This window comes from Ovis aries, chromosome 12 (assembly GCF_016772045.2).
Source record: "Ovis aries strain OAR_USU_Benz2616 breed Rambouillet chromosome 12, ARS-UI_Ramb_v3.0, whole genome shotgun sequence".
Classification (NCBI taxonomy): domain Eukaryota; kingdom Metazoa; phylum Chordata; class Mammalia; order Artiodactyla; family Bovidae; genus Ovis; species Ovis aries.
The window spans coordinates 31,831,745-31,854,070 of record NC_056065.1 but is presented as its reverse complement, the minus strand read 5'-3'; the positions used below and the strand labels follow the sequence as shown (position 1 = coordinate 31,854,070).

The 22,326-nt window shown below is 42.0% G+C and overlaps 1 protein-coding gene across 3 annotated transcripts in view; it reads left to right on the top strand.

Moving 5' to 3' along the window:
* The first annotated feature begins 1,763 nt into the window (after positions 1-1,763).
* The window catches only part of DESI2 (desumoylating isopeptidase 2), a 44,962-nt gene continuing 24,399 nt past the window's right edge, over positions 1,764-22,326 (top strand). For 2 of the 3 annotated variants that reach the window (XR_009595808.1, XM_004013651.6), the window contains exon 1: positions 1,764-2,025. Coding sequence is in view for 1 of the 3 variants with exons in the window: in XM_004013651.6 (XP_004013700.1) it covers positions 1,984-2,025 (42 nt within the window). In the remaining 2 variants the exon portion in view is untranslated. Of the gene's footprint in view, positions 2,026-4,216; positions 4,318-22,326 lie in introns of all 3 variants that reach the window. The other variant, XM_042257175.2, reaches the window with a different exon arrangement.

Sequence of the window (22,326 nt, the reverse complement as noted above, 5' to 3'; positions counted from 1 at the left end):
AGGCTGGATGAAGCACAAGCTGGAATGAACATTGCCCGGAGAAATATTAATAACCTCAGATATGGAGATGACACCACCCTTATGGCAGAAAGTGAAGAACAACTAAAGAGCCTCTTGATGAAAGTGAAAGTGGAGAGTGAAAAAGTTGGCTTAAAGCTCAACATTCAGAAAACGAAGATCATGGCATCTGGTCCCATCACTTCATGGGAAATAGATGGAGAAATAATTGAAACAGTGAGAGACTCTTTTTGTTGTTGGGGGGGGGGCTCCAGAATTACTGCAGGTGGTGACTGCAGCCATGAAATTTAAAAATACTTGCTCCTTGGAAGAAAAACTATGACCAACCTAGGCAGCACATTAAAAAGGAGAGACATTACTTTGCCGATAAAGGTCAGTCCGGTCAAAGCTATGGTTTTTCCAGTAGCCATGTATGGATGTGAGAGTTGGACTATAAAGAAAGCTGAGTGCCCAAGAATTGGTGTTTTTGAACTGTGGTGTTGGAGAAGACGCTTGAGAATTCCTTGGACTGCAAGGAGATCCAGTCAATCCTAAAGGAAATCAGTCCTGAATATTGACTGGAAGGACTGATACTGAAGCTGAAGCTCCAATACTTTGGCTACCTGATGTGAAGAACTGACTCGTTGGAAAAGCCCCTGATGCTGGGAAAGATTAAAGGTGGGAGGAAAACCGGACAGATGATGAGCTAGTTGGATGGCATCACCGACTGGATGGACAGGAGTTTGAGTAAGCTGCGGGAGTTGGTGATGGACAGGAAGGGAAGCCTGGCTTGCTGCAGTCCACAGGGTCGCAGAGTTGGACAGGACTGAGCAACTGAAATGAACTCAACTCTGAGCTTAAACCTCCGGAGCTTACGGAGACCTTCCCACTGCATCCAATATGAGGTTACTCTCAATCACTTCATCCTGTTTGAACTCTCTACAAAGCATATTTTTCTCGACCTCCCTATTGTTTACACCATAGTCCCCAGGGCCTACATCACTGCCTGGTAAAGGGCAGGTACACAACAAATATTTTTTGAATTGAATGTAAAAGCACCTACTGTTTCCCAGGGTTGTGCTAATCCATGAGCACTGTGCTGTCTTCCCATTTCAGCAGGATAGTTTTATTAAATGTAAAATTCCACAGTGAGAATTAACTGGATGCATGTTATACCCCTTCCTGCCAGTAACCCACCTTCCTCTATTTTTCTCCCCTTGCAAAATAAAAAATAATAGTGAGGAGGGACTTGGAAAACAGGGTCATCAATGTGGTCTTTTGCCACATTCCTAAGGCTTCATCGAGCTCAACGAGACAGAAACCAATTGCAACAGTAACGGATATAAGCAGCAGAAGAACAACCTCAGGGCCCACAAGGACGGACGGCAAGGCTAGAGCGCACACTGCAAGCACTGCATGCTGGGAGCTGTAGTCGGGCTAGGCCTGGCCAGCAGGACCCGGTCCCCGCAGCATGCTGGGAACTGTAGTCGACAGCTGGAAACGCACCGCGAGGAAGGACCGCAGTTGAGACTCCGCCTCTGCGCTTCCTCATTGCATGCTGGGAATCGTAGTCTTTCTGGGAACATGCTCCTCCCTGGCGGAAAAGCACCAAGGTTGCGCCATCTTAGGTGCGAGTGCGGCAGTGGAGGCTAGAGCGCAGGCGGGCCCAGCCCCGGCCGGCCCCGCCCCCCAGGAGCCCGGCGCCCGCCCCTTGCTCGGGCCCCGCCTTCCCCCACGTGTCTGCCGCCGGGGGAGGCGCTTGAGCCGGAGCGGGCCGCCAGCGGTCCGGCCCGGTAGGCGCAGAGGGTCCTGTCGGCGGCGCCCGGGAGCGACTAGCTTCCCGATGCTTCCGCCCTGGCTCCCGCCGGCCGGGCTGTGCGCTTAGGGCCCGGCTCCGGCCCCCTGAGGCGTCCGCGTGGGTGACAACGGCTTCGGCCCCGCGGAACGGAGCGGCTGGAGCGCGAGGCGGCGGCCGCCGGGAGGAGGATGGGGGCTAACCAGTTAGTGGTGCTCAACGTGTACGACATGGTGAGTACGGCGCCGGCGCCCGACCCCGGCCCCGGCCGGCATTCTCTCGCCGGTGGGTTCGGACCCGGCCCCTCGCGTTTCCAGCCTGGCGTCGCCGCCTCCCGCTTGGTTCACCGGGGTTGGGGGAGGGGACGATTATTTTTTTTAATCCCTGCAAACGTCTACGCGCTTGTTAGCTTTTCCCGGTCTGCCCCGGGGCTTTCGCCAAGACTCGGTTCGCCTCGAACCTCCCTCGTGCCCCGACTTGGCCCGGACCCTGGGCTGGGCCCGACCTTCTGGCCGACAAGCAGTGTCCTTTCCGCGAAGCTTGGGTCGAGGGTCGGACTTCCCACTCCATCACCGGAACTCCGGGGCAACCCCGCTTCTCCCACCCCAGTTGCCCGCTCTGCCGAAGCAGCCCGTCTTCAAAAACTCCCAAGCCCCTCCGAGTCGAGAAAGTCACCGCTTGTCGACGCCAGTGCCAGAGTCTCTTTAAAGGTGAACAGGAGCCGACACAGCCTAGCCTCCAAGGCAACCGCATTAAAATGAATGAGGCTGACATTTATCCAGAAAATAGCCCAGCTGAATTATTTAGGGGTTCACGGCGGTACGCCTTTCCTAGATTGTGGAGACCTCTTACCAGGTGATGCAACAGGTATCTGACGTGGCCGCGGGAGAGGCAGAGAAGAACGGGTTTGTTGTGTCATCTAACTTTTGGAGTACTGCGAGCACTCAGAAATGAGTCAAAACGTTGGTTTGCGTTATTATCGCCATTGGAATAACTGGTACACAGTTGCCGTTGCAGTTAGATGGATGCTTGGGTTTGTTTCCTTTCGGTTGATTAGTTTTTGCTTTATAAGAGGTCACCTCCACTTAAGATGTTTAAAATTTCGTAAGTGGATTGACAAGTGAAAAAGTCCCCAGCGTTGTTTTTGTTGGCTTAAAGATGAAGAAGAGCCAGAATACGGGAGGTTAGGAGTCTTGGTTCTCACTCACCGATCTAAACTTTGTGTTCCCCTGTATTGTTTTTAAGTTTTTACATTTACACTGTAACCTCTTGGGTAGGAAGGAATTCCTATGCCTCAATCTGGGAATTAATGTGAGAAGGCCATAGAGACTGCTTGGGACCTGAGGAGGGTACTCCGCTGAGTTTGCATATAAACTTGGAGGTGAAAGGAGATAGATTCGCATGCTGAGAAAAATGGAGTATGATGGGAGAAAGTTCCAGAGAGGAATAATCAGAACCAGAGATTTTAAAAGAGCGGGGTACTTTGTAAAGTCTTTGGCCTGTGTCACTGGTTAAGAAATAATTCTCTAGATGTAAACTTTTTGTGGCTAGCTGTGGAAGCCTTGATTTTTCAAGAATTTTATTGCCCTTTTACTCTTTCTACCCAGTCCCCCTTGAGTGATCTGAATTTGGTTTTTTATTTATTCATGCAGATTGTTACACACCATCCCTCAAAATATATTCTGTTCTTGAGAGCACAGTATACATTTTCTTCTAGGTTGTTAAACCCCTTTATAAATCAGGATTATGCAGTGGCCAGAGGGCCAGTTTCATTGCCTAAAAGAAATCTGTGAAAGTAGAGGAAGAGAACATTTTGCTTTTTTAAATAAAACTGGAGATACATTGCTTGGCTTATAATGGGCTTCTTTACACTTTAGGTAGTCTATGAATAACAGAAATCATTGCTATGTGGTAAACATAGGAAAAGCTAGAGATGATTCTCAAACCAGTATGTTTTGAAGGGAGGAGTGTTCTGAAAGATCTTTAAAATGTTAACTAGATAACAGAGATATTATTCTTCATATAGCTTTTGTGACGTAGGTAGTTGCAAAGTAAATAGAGAAAAGGGTACCTGCCCAGAAAAGTAAGTAAAAAAAGTAAAGTCACTCAGTCGTGTCCAACTCTTTGCGACCCCATGGACACCAGGCTCCTCCGTCCATGGGATTTTCCAGGCAAGAGTACTGGAGTGGGTTGCCGTTTCCTTCTCCAGGGAACTTCCCGACCCAGGGATCGAACCCAGGTCTCCCGCATTGTAGACAGACACTTTCCGTCTGAGCTACCACTTGATCTTAGCCGAAAGGCCAAGTACCTGCCCAGAGAGCTACAAATAGGATCTAGAATTTCTAGACCACAGTCTGTTTCATTATTTTTTCTACTGAATAGTTCTGTGTTTATTTCTTATATATTGCTTTTTCCTGTCAACAGGAGGAGCATGTGAATGTTTATCGGAAATGGCAAATAGTTGAGTTACTAGACTTCTAATAAACAGAGTTTGTTTGCTCTCCTGAGGGGCTTCTGGTCTGTAAGTAAGTGTCTTATGTCACTAACTCAGCAACCTACAGTTATTTAGTTAGGACCCTGTAAAAGTCACAAAAATGAATGAATTATGCTTTCTTCTGTAAGGAATTTAGAATTTCATAGGGGAGGTATACCAGTGGTAACAATTCAGAACAATGCCATGGTTTTGATAAGAGCAGAACAAGATGCCAAGAAGACAGTGCTCTTGTAGGATCATGGAATGCTGAAAAGTAAAGGGGGAAAACCCTGAAGAATGGAGGGTTTCTGCAGGCAAGGAATAGTCAGCACGAACAGACTGGCCGGAGGAGGACAGCACAGGTTGGATTTGGAAAATCCAGTGTAGCTAGAGTGTAGGAGGCATGAAAGGGGACAAAACTTCCAGTTTGGCTAGAATTTTTATTTGGGACTGAGAGGATGGTCTGTGAAACAGGGGGAACCATTTAAAGTTTTCAAGGTGAGGAGCAGTGTGGTCGGAGTTATGTTTTAGAATCAAGACCAGTGGATTGAGGTATAAATTTGTAGCTATTATGCTCATTTTTTCTCAAGTCAGTTTTGGTTTTTGAAGCATCTTTGCTTGATGTCAAGGGCAAATTCCTTTTATCTTTGGTAGTACTTCCTAGTCATCATAAATGCCTTTGATGAGGATTGCTGTGGTCTGTTGGTACAGGCCTGGTATATCAGCTGTCTATCTAGTCTAGACTTTGTAAGCATGAAAATCAGCCTTTGGTTTGTGCTTACAGCCACTGTTCATAGGGACCTCTTGCGGTATATCCTTGTTCCTCTTTCTCTGTGAGACTGTTGCCTGCTCTAGTTGACTGTGTTTTTCCTCTTCAGTAGATTGGGAGCTGCTGATCATTTCTTTTCTTCCATAACTCTGTCACATGTATTTTGGGAATGAGGTTATTCACATATTGCTAATTTACTGGTATACATAGTAAAGCAAGTGATTCAAGTTAGTTTCAATTGCTGGGCCAGTCTCTGGCATAGTCACTTGTGCACAAGGTCTTCCTTTGTCATAGATTCAGATTTTGTGCTGCTAAATGAATTTTTAGAAACCAAAAATATGCAGTAATATAATGATGTTTGTAGATTTCATTCTATAAACAATTTTCTTCCCGATTTTTAAATAGTATCTGTACATCTTCAGAGTCATAGACACTTCCTAGGAGTCTTCTGATGAAGTTTTTGTCTGGACTCCATTCTTTTGATCCTCCTCACCCCATTGTACTTCTCCAAGAGTGTGAGGCCATTCAGGTATGACAGGATCTGACTTCCTGCACATCTGTAAATCTAATTCCGTCTTCTTGAAGGAGTTTCAGACTCACCTGAATATACTTTTAACCTAAGTATCTTTAAATCAACATATCCAGGAACAAACATTTTCCCCTTTCTCCTTTCCTGGCCTCAGGGCCCTCCCCTCTTCTCTACCCAGTCCTCCCTGCTATATGCTCTGGCGGGCGGGTGCACACACGGGCGGGTGCACACACATTTCCTGTGTTGTAATTTTATCTAGATAACTAGCACCTTCTTCTGCTCAGTTTCCCAAGCGAACACCTTGGGAGTAAAACTTAAATTCCTTTCCATTACAAACCCTTCAAGCCCTTCCTGTCTCTTAATTTGGTTAATTTTATCTGGAAGTCAGAGAGAGCTTGATGATCAGTGGCTTAAACTGGAAGGATCCTTAATCCAGAGATTAAACAGTCCCTGTATTAGTTGAGCAGCTCAGCCAAGTCAGCAAGGACCAAGACTCTTTCATCTTTTCGCTCAGCTGTCCTCAGCATGTTGGCTTTTGTTCCTGCGTTGTCCCCTCGTCATTGGAACATGACTGTCATGCGCCATACTGTCCTCATTCACTGAGCTGTGAAGACAGGTAGGTAGGATCTTTCTCCACATGCACCTCTGCTTTTAATAATAGAAGGGAAAGACGTTGCCAGACCCACCTTCCTTTCCTGAGAGATTGTCCAGAGTTGGCTCACAGTGACTGTGATGAAGCTGAGAAGGAGGGTGTGTGGCTTTTCTAGCCTTTGTGGTGAGTTGTGAGTAGGCGGGTAGCTGGGATTCCCTGTGATGTCTATCACATATTTCACTTTCTGAATATTCTTTAAATTAGTTATCTTATATCCCCATTCCCACTATTGCTTCTCAAGTTCTGGCCCTCATTATCTCTGCTTCTGTAATAGACTTCTTATGAGTTTCAATCTCAAATATTACTTCATTTTAATCCATCTTTCCTTCTGTGACCAAAGTAATCTTCCTGAAACATAAATGATTGGTGCCATTCCTCTGCTTAAAATTCACCTGTAAGATAAAGTCTGATAACTAAGGCCTTTATTGGTGCACCTGACTATTTAAAAAAACCTTTCCTACCAGTCCCCTGCTACCACCCCTCCACCTAATATTCACTCTTTATGCTCACACAATGAAATTTTTAAGTTATCCAAATAGGCTATACTGTAACTGGTATCTTTTACACATGCTGATCCTTCTGTGTGGAGTGTCCAATTCCAGCGTTGCTCAGCTATTAATACAACCCCTGTTCCTTCCGACTGTAGCTTAGCCTTTACTCATCAGACTTGCCTTAACTTCTGGGCCCTGGTTGTACTTTCTACCTGTCTCAATAACTGCATGCATTATCATTCTGCCCACCCCACTAGCCTGCAAGTTACTTGATTGTTGTTCGGTCACCCAGTCGTGTCCGACTCTTTGCGACCCCACGGACTGTAGCATGCCAGGCCTCTCTGTCCCTCGCCATATCCTGAAGTTTGCCCAAGTTCAAGTCCATTGCATCAGTGATGCCATCCAGCTATCTCATCCTCTGACGCCCTCTTCTCCTGCCCTCAAGCTTTCCCATCACCATAGACTTTTCCAGTGTGTTAGCTTTTTGCATCAGATGACCAAAATAATGGAGTTTCGGCTTCAGCATGAGTCCTTCCAGTGAGTATTCAGGGTTGGTTTCCCTTAAGATTGACTGGTTTGATCTCCTTGCATCCAGGGGACTCTCAGGCGTGTTCTCCAGCACCACAGTTCAAAGGCATCAATTCTTCAGCCCTCAGCCTTCTTTACGGTCCAGTCTTACAACCTTACCTGACCACTGGGAAGGCCATTGCCTTGACGTACTGACCTTTGTCAACAGAGTAATGTCCCTGCTTTTTAACACACTGTCTAGCTTTGTCATAGCTTTCCTGCCAGGAAGAAAATGTCTTCTGATTTCAGGGTTGCAGTCACCATCCACAGTGATTTTAGAGCCCCACAAGAGGAAATCTGTGGCTACTTCCGCCTTTCCCCCTTCTATTTGCCATGCAGTAATGGGGCCGGATGCCATGATCTTAGTTTTCTTAATATTTAGTTTTAAGCCGGCTCTTTCACTCTCCTCCTTCATCCTCATCAAGAGGCTCTTTAATTCTCTTCGCTCTCTGCCTTTCGGGTGGTATCCTCTTCATATCGAGGTTGTTGATGTTTCTCCCGCCTGTTATGATTCCAGCTTGTAACTCATCTAGCCTGGCATTTCTCAGCGTATAGATTAAACAAACACGGTCTCTACTGTTTATGTCCTTTATTGTGCCCATCTTTGGGCATAGTGTTCCCTTGATATTTCCAGTTTTCCTGAAGAGCTCTCTAGTCTTTCCCCCTGTTGTTTTCTTCTAGTTCTGTGCACTGTTCATGGAAGAAGGCCTTCTTGTCTCTGTGCTGCTCTTAGGAACTCTGCGTTTAGTTGGGTGTACCTGTCTCTTTCTCCCTTGCTTTTCACTTCTCTTATTTCTTTGGCTGTAAAGCCTTCTCAGATGACCACTGTGCCTTCTTGCTTTTCTTTTTCTTTAGGATGGTTTGGTTTGCTGCCTCCTGTACGGTCTTACGGACCTCCATCCAGAGTTCTTCAGGCACTCTGTCTACAAGATCTAATCCCTTGACTCTATTCATCAACCGTCACTGCATATTCATAGACGATGTGATCTAAGTCATACCTGGCTGACCTAGTGGTTTTCCCGGCTTTCTTTAGGCCTGAATTTTGCTATGAGAAGCTGATGACTGATGATCTGAGCCACAGTCAGCTCCAGGTCTTGTTTTTGCTGACTATATACAGCTTCTCCATCTTTGTCTACAAAGAATATAATCAAATTGATTTCAGTATTGTCCATTTGGTGATGTCCATATGTAAAGTTGTCTCCTCTGTTGTTGAAAAAGGGTATTTTGTATGACCAATACATTTTCTTGGCAAAATTCAGTTAGCCTTTGCTAAGTCGCTTCAGTCATGTCCGACTCTGTGCGACCCCATAGACGGCAGCCCACCAGGCTCTCCCATCCCTGGGATTCTTCAGGCAAGAACACTGGAGTGGGTTGCCATTTCCTTCTCTAATGCGTGAAAGTGAAAAGTGAAGTCGCTCAGTCATGTCCAACTCTCAGCGACCCCATGGACTGCAGCCCACCAGGCTCCTCCGTCCATGGGACCTTCCAGGCAAGAGTCCTGGAGTAGGGTGCCATCGCCTTCTCCACTGCTTCATTTTGTTCCCCAAGGCCAAACTTGCCTGTTATTTCAGATATCTTTTGACTTCCCACTTTTGCATTCCAATCCCCATTGAATAGAACATCTTTTCTGGTGTTAGTTTTAGGAGGTCTTCTGAGTCTTCACAGAACTGATCGGCTTCTTTGGCATCAGAGGCAGGGGCATAGACTTGGGTTGCTGTAATGTTGAGTGGCTTGTCCTGAGAATGAACCAAGATCATTCTGTTGTTTTTGAGGTGGCACCCAAGCACTGCATTTCGGACCCTCTTGTTGATTATAAGGGCTATTCCATTTCTTCTATGGGGTTCTTGCCCCAGTAGTAGATACAATGATCATCTGAATTAAATTCGCCCATTTCCATCCATTTTAGTTCCCTGATGTGAACTAAAGATGTCGATGTTTTTTCTTACCATCTCTGCTTGACCACGTCCAATTTATCTTGATTCATGGACCTGACATTCCAGGTTCCTGTGCAATACCATTCTTTGCACCATAGGCTTTTGTTTTCATCACCAGACACATTCATAACTGAGCGTCGTTTCCACTGTGGCCCAGCCGCTTCCTCCTCTCTGGGCTGTTAGTAGCCCAGTAGCATGTGGGACACCTTCAGACCTGGGGGACTCATCCTTCGGTGTCATATCTTTCTGTCCTTTTACACAGTTAATGAGGTTCTAATGGAGTGGTTTGCCGCTCCCTCCTCCAGTGGATTACGTTTTGTCTGAATTCTTCACTAGGACGCGTCCACCTTGGGTGGCCCTGCTCGGCATGGCCCGTAGCTTCATCGAGCAACGCAGGTCCCTTTGCCACAGCAAGGCAGTGATCCGTGAAGGGGAAACTACTTGGTAGCATTGTACTGTCACCAGTGTTTAGAACAGGGCCTGTCACTAGAAGCTGTTCTGTAAGTAATATTTGCTAAATGAATGGGATTTTAACTAGGCAGTTTTATTAGGAATGGTGCCATTACTTAAATGGTATGAAAAAGTCATCTGATCCCTCTTCTCCTGTGTCAAATGCCTGTTTCTGGGTTTGTTTGTTTGTTTGTTTTCTGTACTTTTACTTAGTTTATTGTAGGATTTTAGCTTTATTGTTGGAATTGGGTGACCAAGAAGGGGAATAGGATAGGAAAAAATATCAATTATTGTTCTGTGGCATAGCTTTTTTCGGGGGGAGGGAGGTTGTTTTAAACACTGTGGAACTACACTGAAGAAATGTTCTTAACTGGTTCATTCTTTGAACTTAGGTGTTAGTCACTCCTTGGAAGATAATCCCTCCAAAAATATTGTCAGTATCTGATTAATCGGAACTAATTCCTGACTAATAGGGACTGGTTAATAGAAACTAGTCTTAATTTTCTTGTACCAAGTATGCTTCTTGGACCAGTGACTTTCCTACCACTTGTTCTAAAAACAGTGACCCACAGATCTAGCTTTAAAAAGAAAAAAAAAAAAGGACAGTCATAAGTCTGCCCTCTTATGTTATCCCTAACAGTATCTGCTTTTTTTTTTTTCTTTCTTTTTTTGGCGGGGGGCGGGGAGGGGGGGTTGTTTAGAATGTAAAAGAATCCAGTGCCTCTATATGTTTGTTTTATATCCCCACAATAACAAATTGCCCCAAACTTAGTGGTTTATGACAGTGCAGATTTATTCTCTCACACTTGCTTAAGTCAGATGTTCAGGTAGAGTAGGCTGGTTCCTCTCTTCTGGGTCTCACAAGGTTTGAAAGCAGGTTGTCAGCTGGCCTAGGCTGCAGGGACAAATCTGCTGCCAAGCCTGTTAGAGTGTTAGGAAAATTCAGTTGCCTGCAGTTGTAGGACTGAGGTCCCATTCCTTGCTGTTGTGTCAGCCAGGCCCCTCTCAGATGCTTAAAGCCTCTTGCATTCCTCACCTGCATCCTTCATCTTCAAATCGGCAGTAATGCATTGAGTCCTTGTCACACTTTAGATAGCTGTGGCCTCCCCTTCTGCCACATTGATTCCACATCCATCCAGAGGAAGTTCTCTGCTTCTGTGGGGTTTTATAAGTAGATGAGACCCACGAGGATATTCCAGGGGACTATCTGTCTTAAGGGCTTCCCTGTTGGGTCAGATGATGAAGAATCTGCCTGCAATGCAGGAGACTCAGCTAGAGGGGACCCACGAGGGTATTCCAGGGGAATATCTGTCTTGAAGTCTGTAACTTTACTTCTGAAAGTCCCTTTGCCATGTAGTATGGCATATTCACAGGATCTAGACATCTTCAGAAGTCATTCTGCCTACCACACCATCTGTGAAAGATATTTTGTAAACCCCAAAATGTTCAGGGTTCCCTTTCAGCAGTCCTTTGACTTGCCATAGAATAAATGCTAACCTAGTAACTTAAAATGGAAAATCTGATGTTCAGTCATCCCCCAGTATCCTTGGGGGAATTGGTTCCAGGCCCCACCCCAGATACCAAAATCTGCAGATGCTCAGATCCCATAGTTGTCCCTCCCTGTGCACAGATGCAGAAACTGGATTCAAAGGCTGACTATATTTATTGGGAAAAATAAAGTCTACATTTCAGATGTTCCCATGTTGTTAAAGAGTCAAACATATTCAAAAAGTAAAGTATGGAAGCTTTTTATGATTGACAAGTACTCAGATATTAAGGGTCCAAACGTGTTAATGACTGCAGATCCTTCAAAATACAGTGGTGCAGTGTATATCAATCCCAAGGTCACGTGATGAGGGATAAAATTAACAAAATAGAATTTAGTGAAACTTATACATTACTTTTAAATACCAGGGAGAGCCTACTATTTTAGGTGAATTCTTTTGTTAAACAGGTTTTTCTTAAGACAAGTTATACTTTGCATTTGTTGACTGTCAAGATTTTTCTATAAGATATTTAAATTCCAAAGCACTATTATTCATATATCACCCAGTTGGTTATTAGAATATAAAGAGAAGACTGCCAAAATAATATTATTTTTAGTGTTCAGTCACTAAGTGGTTTGACTCTGCCACCCCATGGACTGCAGCACAGCAGGCTTCCCTGTCCTTCACTGTCTCCCAGAGTTTGCTCAAATTCATGTACGTTGGATTGAGGATGCTATCTAACCATCTCATCCTCTGCCTCCCTCTTCTCCTTTTGCCTTCAGTCTTTCCCAGCATCACCATCTTTTCCATTGAGTCTGCTCTTTGCATCAGGTGGCCAAAGTATTGGAGCTTCAACTTCAGCGTCAGCCCAGTGAATATTCACAGTATTAAACTATGAGAAAGGCAGGGCAATAATAAAGGGAAACCAGATATGTGTAAAACAGTTTCGTTTCTATTTATCTGGAATGTATTTTAATATTTGACTGTGATAGTCCCTTACCCATGAAATGAAAACTAAAAAATTAACTAATTGACCCCACATTATTTGAAATAAAAGTCTCTCCTCGCCAAATTGTGATGTCATCCTTATCATAATATTGAATTCTTGCCCATACAGAATTGATTAGTCTCATTACTACACTATTTTAATTATTATAATTTTACAATATATTTAGTATATGGCTGGGCCAGTTTCCGTTTATAGACATTCCAAAGATTTTGTGGCTACTACTCATTTTCTTTTTTAGGACTACTTTGTAAGGCTCTGAAAAAATTCCATACTTTTTTTGTCTCTTTAATTTTATTGAAGTATACATGAAATTTATTGTCTTGATCATTTTTAGCTATGTAGTTCAATGTACATTCACACTGTTGTGCAGCCAGTCTGCAGAGCTTTTTGTCATCTTTCAAAAGTGAAATTATACCCATTAAACAGTCATTTCCCACTTCCCCTTCCCCTCAGTCCCTGGTTATCACCGTTCTACTTTCTTTGTCTGAATAGATGCCTCATACTAGTAGAGTCATGCACTATTTGTCTTTTTGTAACTGACCTGTTTCTGTCTGCATAGTGTTCTCGGGGTTCATCCCTGCTGTAGCACGTGTCAGTTTTTTTTCTTCTCGAGGCTGAATAATAGTCCACATTTTGTTTATGCGTTTATCTGTTGATTGACGTTGTTTGCTTTCACTTTTTAGCTATTGTAAATAATGCTGCTGTGACCGTGGGTATACAAATATCAGTTCCAGGTCTCTGCTTTCAGTTCCTTTAGCTATATACCCCATAGCCCATAAAATTTTTTAAAGTTTCATTACATTTCAGCCTCGTGTCATCCCTGGAACGGCTTCCACTAGCCTAAAATTACAGAAAGAGTTTATACTTTTATTCCCAAGTGAAAAACCAGTGCTAATTAATGAATGATCCGTGAGTCCCCACATTCATCGGAGGTACATGGTACATTTATCCTATCTTAAATTATCATTCTATATGTCTATTTCTTGACCTTCTATTCATTTATTTAGTTACCTCTTCCTGCACCGTTACAGGTGTTTAACTGTAGTATTCTACTGTGTTTTGATGACTGGTGATGAGTTTCTCATATTCTCCTTCAGACGTCTCTTTTTTCCTCCACATACCTATTTTTCAAACAGAATTTAAAATCAGTTTATCAAAAAATTCATAGAAAATTGAAGTATAATGACACTAAATTTGTGAATAATTTTGGGGGAGAATAGATTACAGTAGAGTCTTTTCCCGTAATAGTAAGAGCGAACAGTTTTGTGTATTTTCTGTGTGCCAACCATTGTAATAAGCCATTCTCTTGTATCCCTTTTGGTGAAACAGACTTAGTTGAAGAGCCTGCTCAGACTCATGCCTTAAGTGGTAGAGCAGATTTTTTTAAATTAATTTATTTTAATTGGAGGCTAATTACAATAGTGTGGTGGGTTTTGCCATGCATTGACATGAATCAGCCATGGTTGTACATGTGTCCCCCCATCCTGAACCCCCGTCCCATCCCTCAGGCTTGTCCTGGTGCACCGGCTTTGAGTGCCCTGTTTCATGCATTGAACTTGGACTGGTCATCTGTTTCATATATGGTAATATACATGTTTCAGTGCTGTTCTCTCAAATTGTCCCACCCTCACCTTCTCCCACAGAGTCCAAAAGTCTGTTCTTTATATACGTGTCTCTTTTGCTGTCTTGCATATAGGGTCGTTGTTATATAGGCCATCTTGCATATATAGGCCATCTTTCTAAATTCCATATATATGCGTTAATATACTGTATTGGTGTTTTTCTTTCTGACTGACTTCACTCTGTATAATAGGCTCCAGTTTCATCCACCTCATTAGAACTGACTCAAATGTGTACTTTTTAATAGCTGAGTAATATTCCACTGTGTATGTATACCACAACTTTCTTACCCATTCGTCCACCAGTGGACACCTAGGTTGCTTCCATGTCCTAGCTATTGTAAACAGTGCTGCGATGAATGCTGGCGTACATGTGGGTAGAGCAGTTTTGAACCAAGAGCTCTAACACTAAAATCTGTGCCATTAACCACCATATAGCACCCCTCATCCATGAAAAGTGCTATATTTCTCTTTTTATTTGTCCTAATCTTACACACCAATAAACTTAGTTTCATTATGCTCTTCAGAACCCGTGAATGGGTAGTGATTTTTAAACATCCCCTACAGCCTCATCCTTTTCTGTAAATGATTTTGTGAATGGTTGGTTTTATGTGTCAACTGGATATAGAGAGCCCAGTTTTCAGTCAAGCAACAGTCTAGGTGTTGCTGTGAAAATATTTTCTAGATTTGGTAAACATTTAAATCCTTAGAGTTTGAGTAAAACAGATTATCTTCCATACTGTGGGTGGGCCTCATCCCATCAGTTGAAGGCCTTAAGAAAACAGACCAAGATCCTTTAAAGAAGGAGGAATTCTGCATCAGACAGCTGTAACATCCCTTCTCCCCAGCCTCTCTAGCCTGCTGTCCTGTCCTGCAAGCTTCGCACTTGCCGTCCCCCGCAATTACATGAGTCAGTTCCTTAATAGTCACTTCCGTACTCCCACCGCCCCATCCGAGTTAGGTTCTGCAGCTACCATTTTAATCACTCCCTCTGTCATACTTGTCTAGCAGCTGCAGTTAAATTGAACTCTGCATCTACTCAACACCTCAGCAGCCAGATGCAGCTAGAGAAAAATATACAGCCATACAGACCAATCTCACTTTAAAATCATGACCGCAAACCCCAGGAGGACCCTAAATGCCATTTGGCAACATTTCCTTATTTCTCTGGTCAACTGACTTACCCACTCTCCAAGACGATTGCAGTATTTCATGCTCTCCTTCCACCTTCTTTACCCTCAGCTGATGACGTCACTGCTTATTTCATTTAAATTTAAAAAAAAATTGAAGAGAATGTTCTCATCCTTCCACTACCACTGTTCATCTCCCTCCTATTATGTGGAATGGGACTGAATTGCCCATGTCCCTGTCTGAGGTCAAGCCTTCCACTCTGTGCTGAAACCCTTACTCTTCTATGCAAGGACTTTGCTGTCAGAATTGTCTTCATCTGTTCTCTCCAGTTTTTGTTTTTTGGTTTTTTTTACCCTACTTTCATTCCAGTCAGCATACAAATATGCTGTAATATTTTCCAGCTCTTAGCCATTTGAATCAAGGAGAACTAGTGGGATACTTCAATATTACCTCTGTTAACTGTCCACCATATTGTACCGTGATGTTCCCATCATGCTCTCAGCCTGGGGGTTTATGTCATTTTAAATCAGCTTCCAAAGTAATTCATTACTTCTAAGAGGCTAACAAATAGCGAAGCAAGCAAGAGCTGTGATGTCTCAGTTCACATCCATTCTGACCTGCTCTTCTGTCTGTGGGTATCAAAATAATAATGCAGTAGGACTTCCCTGGCAGTCCAGTGGTTGGTAGCTCTCGCTTCCATTGCAGGGGGCATGGGTTCAATCCCTGGTCTGGGACCTAAGATCCTACATGCTGCGTGACATGGTCAACCAAAAAAAAGCAGTTTTTTGCATTTCCTAAGTTATTCTGTCTGCAGTGAACTTGAGGGTAGAGACAGTGTGTTATTCTTCTTTTTATTCCCAGAGCTTGGTTCATAGTAATTACAGTACTTTAGAAAGGTTTCTTGGACTTAACCTGAGGTTCCTCTAGGACTTGTCATTCTGAAACAGTTTCTTCCTCCACTGTGTCATCTTGTTCGTGGCGGCTGCTTGCAGGATGGAGAAGCGTGCATGCAGGGTTCTGCATTGCTCAGGTGTCTGACAGGTCTCCCTGGCCAGTCGGGTGGCGAGTGAGAGTCACAGAACATCCACACTGGTTCAGAACAAGAGTATCAATATGAGAAAGAAGGCTGAGGCGGCCTGCCTTCTCCTTGGTCATGCCTACAGTCTGTTACTGAAAGTAGTGAAATGTGTTAATAGTTCTTTGTCTTTGTGAGTTAGCCTTGGCATTAGGTTGCATGGATTTGTATTTTACCTCCTGCTTTTCAGCTGTGTGACTTTGGGAAAATTACTTAACTTCTCTGTGCTAGTGTTTCTTTCTAAAATGGGAATAGGATTTCCCTGGCCATTCAGTGGTTAAGATTCCATGATTCCAATGCAGGGGATGCAGGTTCCGTCCCTTGTAAAGGCACTAAGATTCCACGTACCAAATGGTCAAAAAATAAATAAAATGGGAGTAGTACTGTACTTGGCTCATAGGGTTTTTATAAGGATCATATGAGTCAATTTATATAAGATGCGTAGAATGATACCTGGCACATGAGCAGCACTAGAAAGTGTTAGCTATTGTTATTGCTTGTGTTGTTATTTGCAGGATTGTAAAAGCTTAAGTGAGCTTCATTCGTAAACTTTCAGTAGTTGCAACACCTAACAGCTTGATTTTGGGGATTTCTTCACTTTATCTGAAGGAGAGTTAGTACACAGAGCAAAGCACTACCCCAGTTGAGGCATTAAAAGCAGGTTGTGGTAGATGCAGAGAACAAACTAGTGGTTACCAGTTAGGAAGGGGTCGAGCAATAGAGAGGTAGGGGAGTGGGTACCAACTATTGGGTGTAAGACAGGCTCAAGGATATAATCATATAACATGGAGAATATAGTCAATATTCTACAACTGTAAATGGAAAACCAACTTGTAAAATCGTATAAAAATTAACAATTTAGATTTTATTCAGGTGGGCTATTGTACATTTGACACTATCTCCAAGATCGCTGTCATCCTAAATATATAAAATTGGGGTTAATTGTGTACCCTTTTTTATCCCCTTGGGTGTTAGAGTTGACAGCTAGTCTTCAGCCTTTCTGCCGCATGAACTTAATGGAAGTAATTTATAAGTCTTGAAGTATTTATAGAAACTAAAACAATTTAGCTTGAGATTGGTTTGTATACCATAGCGTGATTGTACTTTCTAACTCACTGTCCAACAGTGAGTTAAATGAGCCACCAGATAAGGTTAACAAGTTCATTGTCTCCAGCAGGCCTCAGGGTAATCTGCTGTGTGTGTTGTAATCTGCTGAACAGTATTAAAAGAGTTGTCTGGTTGCAGTACCGTGGAAGTTTCTAGTTTCTAAAAGGAGCACATCTTGTAGATTTTCTCGCTCCTTCACATTTGAAGGTTAGTTATAGTTCCCCAGGGTAGGAGGCCTCTACATTTCTAAACTAGATAAGGTGGGCATATCATACGGCATTTAGGCAAAGAGTAATGATGGCTGTTTTTATTTGTGATGGTACGTGATAGGTCACCAAAATTTCACACTTTAGAAAAACGATGAACTAATATTAATGATTTCCATCTTATTCTGAAGTTGTTCAGGACACTTCAAGACTATGTAAAGAAAACCAAAGCCACGTGAGACTATCTAGGAAATAGTCATGTGATTTAAAAAAGCAGTAGATGAAAGCGAAGAAACCTGGGCTCTATGTATGACTTAGCCACTTATTATGTGGCCTTGGGTGCAAGTTACTTGCTTGAATATCACAAAAGTGATTTACATATTTTGTGTGGACTATTATTATGAAAGAGTAAGTGAAAGCATGTGTTAGAGTGACATCCAAAAAATGAGTTCCTTATGATATATACATATATTTAACACTTAGCGAATTGTGATTGTTTACATTCTTAATGAGTTCCTTATGGACAGGGACTGTGAGTTGATCATCCTTAGATCTCCAGGGTCTAGCAGAGTCCCCAACCATACATTTTATTAATCAAAGTTGTCTAACTTTATTTATAGCTTTGCAGGTAAGTAAAAATTTCAAATAAGATTTAAACTGAGATGCAATTTAGGGGAACCATCTAGAACCATTTCTCAATTTTATCCTGGGCTTCCCTTCTGCCTCAGCTGGTAAACAATCCACGTGCAATGCAGGAGACCTGGGTTCAATCCCCTGGGTTGGGAAGATCCCTTGGAGAAGAGAACGTCTACCCACTCCAGTAATCTAACCTGGAGAATTCCATGGACTGTATAGTCCGTGGTGTCACAAAGAGTCAGACACAACTGAGCAACCTTCACTTTCAACTAAGATAAACATTTTATATAAATACTTATTAAACACACATGTAACTGAAACCAGATATTTAGGAAACACTTCGGTGTGTATGTGATGTCCTCTGATAAGTTCTAATCCACTGTGTTTCGTGCGTTAAGTCACTTCAGTCATGTCTGACTCTCTGCAACCCTGTGGACTGTAGCTCACCAGGCTCCTCTGTCCATGGGATTCTCCAGGCAAGAATAATGAAGTTGGTTGCCATGCCCTCCTCCAGGGGGATCTTCCCAACCCAGGGATCGAACCCAAGTCTCTTGTGTCTCCTGAGTTGGTAGGTGGGTTCTTTACAACTGGCACCACCTGAGAAGCCCACATTATGTTTCATTCAGTAAAAATAATACTGGCACAGCCCACTGAAGTGATTTCAGGATTTTTTAATGAGTTTTACACCTGCAGTTTAAAAGATAACTTTTCAAGAATGCAATCTCCAAGAGAGCAGAAACCTGGTTATGTTTGGGTCTGTATTGCTAGTTCTAGGGTGTCGTAGGTGTTCAATACATATTTCTTGAATGAGTAAAAGAGTGGAGATCCTCTTTTCCCATGTTGTTGTTCAGTCGGTAAGTAGTGTCCAACTCTTTGCAATCCCATAAACTGCAGCACCCCAAGCTTCCCTGTCTTTCACTATCTCCTCAGTTTGCTCAAACCCATGTCCATTGAGTCAGTGAGGCCATCCAGCCATCTCATTCTCTGTTGTCCCCTTTTCCTCTTCCCCTCAATCTTTCCCAGCATCAGGGTCTTTTCTAATGAGTTGGCTCTTTGCATCAGGTGGCCAAAGTATTGGGAGTTTCAGCTTCAACATCAATCCTTCCAATGAATATTCAGGACTGATTTCCTTTAGGATTGACTGGTTTGATCTCCTTGCTAAGGAACTCTCAAGAGTCTTCTCCAACACCACAATTCAAAAGCATCAGTTCTTTGGCACTAAGCATTCTTTATGGTCCAACTCTCACATCCATACATGACTACTGGAAAAATCATAGCTTTGACTATATGGACCTTTCTCGGCAAAGTGATGCCTCTGCTTTTTAATATGCTATCTAGGCTTGTCCTAGCTTTTCTTCCAAGGAACATGCATCTTTTAATTTCATGACTGCAGTCACCATCTGCAGTGATTTTGGAGCCCCCAAAAATAAAGTCTTTCACTATTTCCATTTTTTCCACATCTATTTGCCATGAAGTGATAGAACTGGATGACATGATCTTCTTTTCATGAATGCTGAGTTTTGAATTTTAAGCCACTTTTTCACTCTCCTCTTTAACTTTTATCACAAGGCTGTTTAGTCCTTTGTTTTCTGCCATAAGAGTGGTGTCATCTGTGTATCTGAGGTTATTGATATTTCTCCCGGCAATCTTGATTCCAGTTTGTGCTTCATCCAACCTGGAGTTTCACATGATGTACTCTGCATACAAAGTAAATAAGAAGGGTGACAATAAACAGTCTTGACGTCCTCCTTCCCAATTTGGAACCAGTCTCTTTCATGTCTGGTTCTAACTTGACCTGTCCAGTTGCTTCTTGACCTGCATACAGGTTTCTCAGGAGGCAGGTAAGGTGGTCTGGTATTCCTGTTTCTTTAAGAATTTTCCATAGTTTGTTGTGATCCACACAGTCAAAGGCTTTAACGTACTCAGTGAAGCAGAAATAGATGGGGTTTTTTGGAATTCCGTTGCTTTTTCCCATGCTCTTTCCCATGAGTCACATTTAAGGATATGACAAAAGAAAAAGGATTACATATTCCTTGCTCCATTTCAGCTGATCAAGAATTTGAATGATCTAAGTGTAATACAATACACTAAGCAACATGGAGGGTACAGATTTAAGTAAGACTTTGTCTCAGATCTCATGCAGTTTTAGAACCCAATCCAGGAGGATAGTCAAATACAAATAGGCTCCTTAGAAGGAGTTTCAATGTTTTACCAAAATATTTCACACAACTAAATTAAGTTCTTGCTAGGAGAGATTTGCCAAGAACTTGGTTTTCCGGTATAGTTGTGGTTCAGGACCAAGAACTGGTAGTACCCTCTCCCATCTACTAGTAGAGTCAAACTGTGGATCATATAAAATAGGTTTAGTTTTGAAAATATTCATGGTGCATTTGGTTCACTGTTGATTTGACTTTTAAAAATCTATTCTCCTTTAAATAACTTACTTCAGAGTCATCTTGTATCTAGCTGGTTGTGGGTTTTAGAAATTGGATCTTTTGGTAAAGATAGTAATTTGTTTTTGAGAATTAGTTTGCCTAATCAATAAAGAGGAGGAAACTTCAGCCCTGTACAAAATACATGTCACCGCATTTTCTTTGCTTTTTAGATTATCATGTCAGTATATATATATATATATTATCATGCCAGTATATCATGTTAGGCATATTCACACTCATGAGATCAGGACAGTACTTGGGAGCTTTTAAGACTCAGTACAGTCCCTAAGAAGGCCAGTCTTAGGCTAACTTTGAAGATGCAGTCTAAATAGTTATATTGAAGCAAATGTAAACTGAGATTGTCCCAGCAAACAAGGAAGTTTGGCCGTAGCTTTTGTGCATATGTTTATTTTGGCTATACTGTCAGTCTTAGGCTAACTTTAAATTTTATCATCAGAACTGAGACTTGAGAGTAAAACCCTAGTAACTAAAAGACTACTGACAAATCTTTCATAATCAGGAGATATTACATACTCCAAAAGATTAAGGCTTAATACTTTAATTACTGTTATCAACAATTTAGAAATAATTTTGAAATGAAAATGTTTTTGATATGTAGATAATTTTCTTTTCCCTAAGACAGAGAAAGTCAGCCATGTGCTTATCAAATAGTATTTTCTGGTAGTGAAGAGATTGGACATTTTCTTAGAAATAGTAATAAAATAGCATCTATACTATATAATTCTTATAAAGCAAATTAACAGACATAGATGGGTATTCATTATTTCATCTAAAAAATACTGGAAAATCTCAGTTCATTTGGTGCAATTTTATTGTCTCTGGTTTATGACCAGCCTGTTGTTAAAGCACCATAGAAAGCATTTAATATGATTTACTGTTAAGTAGCATTTGTGGTAAGATTGTCTTGGAATATATCCATTGGTACCAAAAAAGACTTCATAAGGTAGCTTAACTATGTGAACATCAAGGACAGTTTTATATGAGAAGGCACTATAATAATTACCCCACAGTCTCTACTTGTCACAGTTTATTTTGGATTTTTAACTCAGTAATTGAAATATCTTGTCCTAAACACCTTTTGGGGGGAATAAAGTAAATTACTTTTAATGCCATGAACACTGATTCTAGTTTTTAGGGGAAACAGTCATACGTTATATCATTTAATATGCCTTTTAAGGAAATCAGACCCAGACTCTAAGTGATTATATTAAATGTTTTAAGTTCCAGACTAGGGAGATAGCATTTATCATAGTTGTTGCTTTCAAGCAGGAAGCATAACATTTTATTAAGTTGATAAAATAAATGACTGACTAAAATGAAGTTTAATGAAAGTTCTCTATCAGAAGAACTTAACATTTAAACATATGACTGTAATATAGTACAGTCAGTTCAGTTCTGTAAACAATGCTTTAGAAATAATAAATGGAAATATTTAGGCCAGTTTTTTGCATTGAAGCAAGATTGAGTTCAAAAGTAGCTGCAGTTATTTATGTATTTATTGCTTTCCCATATATTTCAAGATGATGATTTTTCTGTGAATTGTTTCCTCTTTTTATGTTAATACTCTGGAATATTCTGATAAGCCTTCTAACCCTCAGGGACACTGCAGGTACCAGAGGGGGTTAGACATGTTCTAGCGGTCCTTCCTTGGCCCTCTTCTCTTCATTGACTTGCCATCTCTGTGGATTTAAGATGTTCAAGGCTGTAAGGTCCTAACACCAAAGTGAGATTAGTTCTCCAGTCCTCTGCTCGTGTCCTTCTTGAATATATAAGAACCCCATAAAACCACTGCCTTATAGAGACCTTTTACTTAGATCTGTACTTCTCAAGAAGATAAATAATTGCTTATAGGTATCATAAAGCAGAGTCGAATTAACTCTGCCATTGTTTTCCATTCGGTTTAGTGAGTCACTGCTCTTGGTAATGTGACATAACTCCCAAAT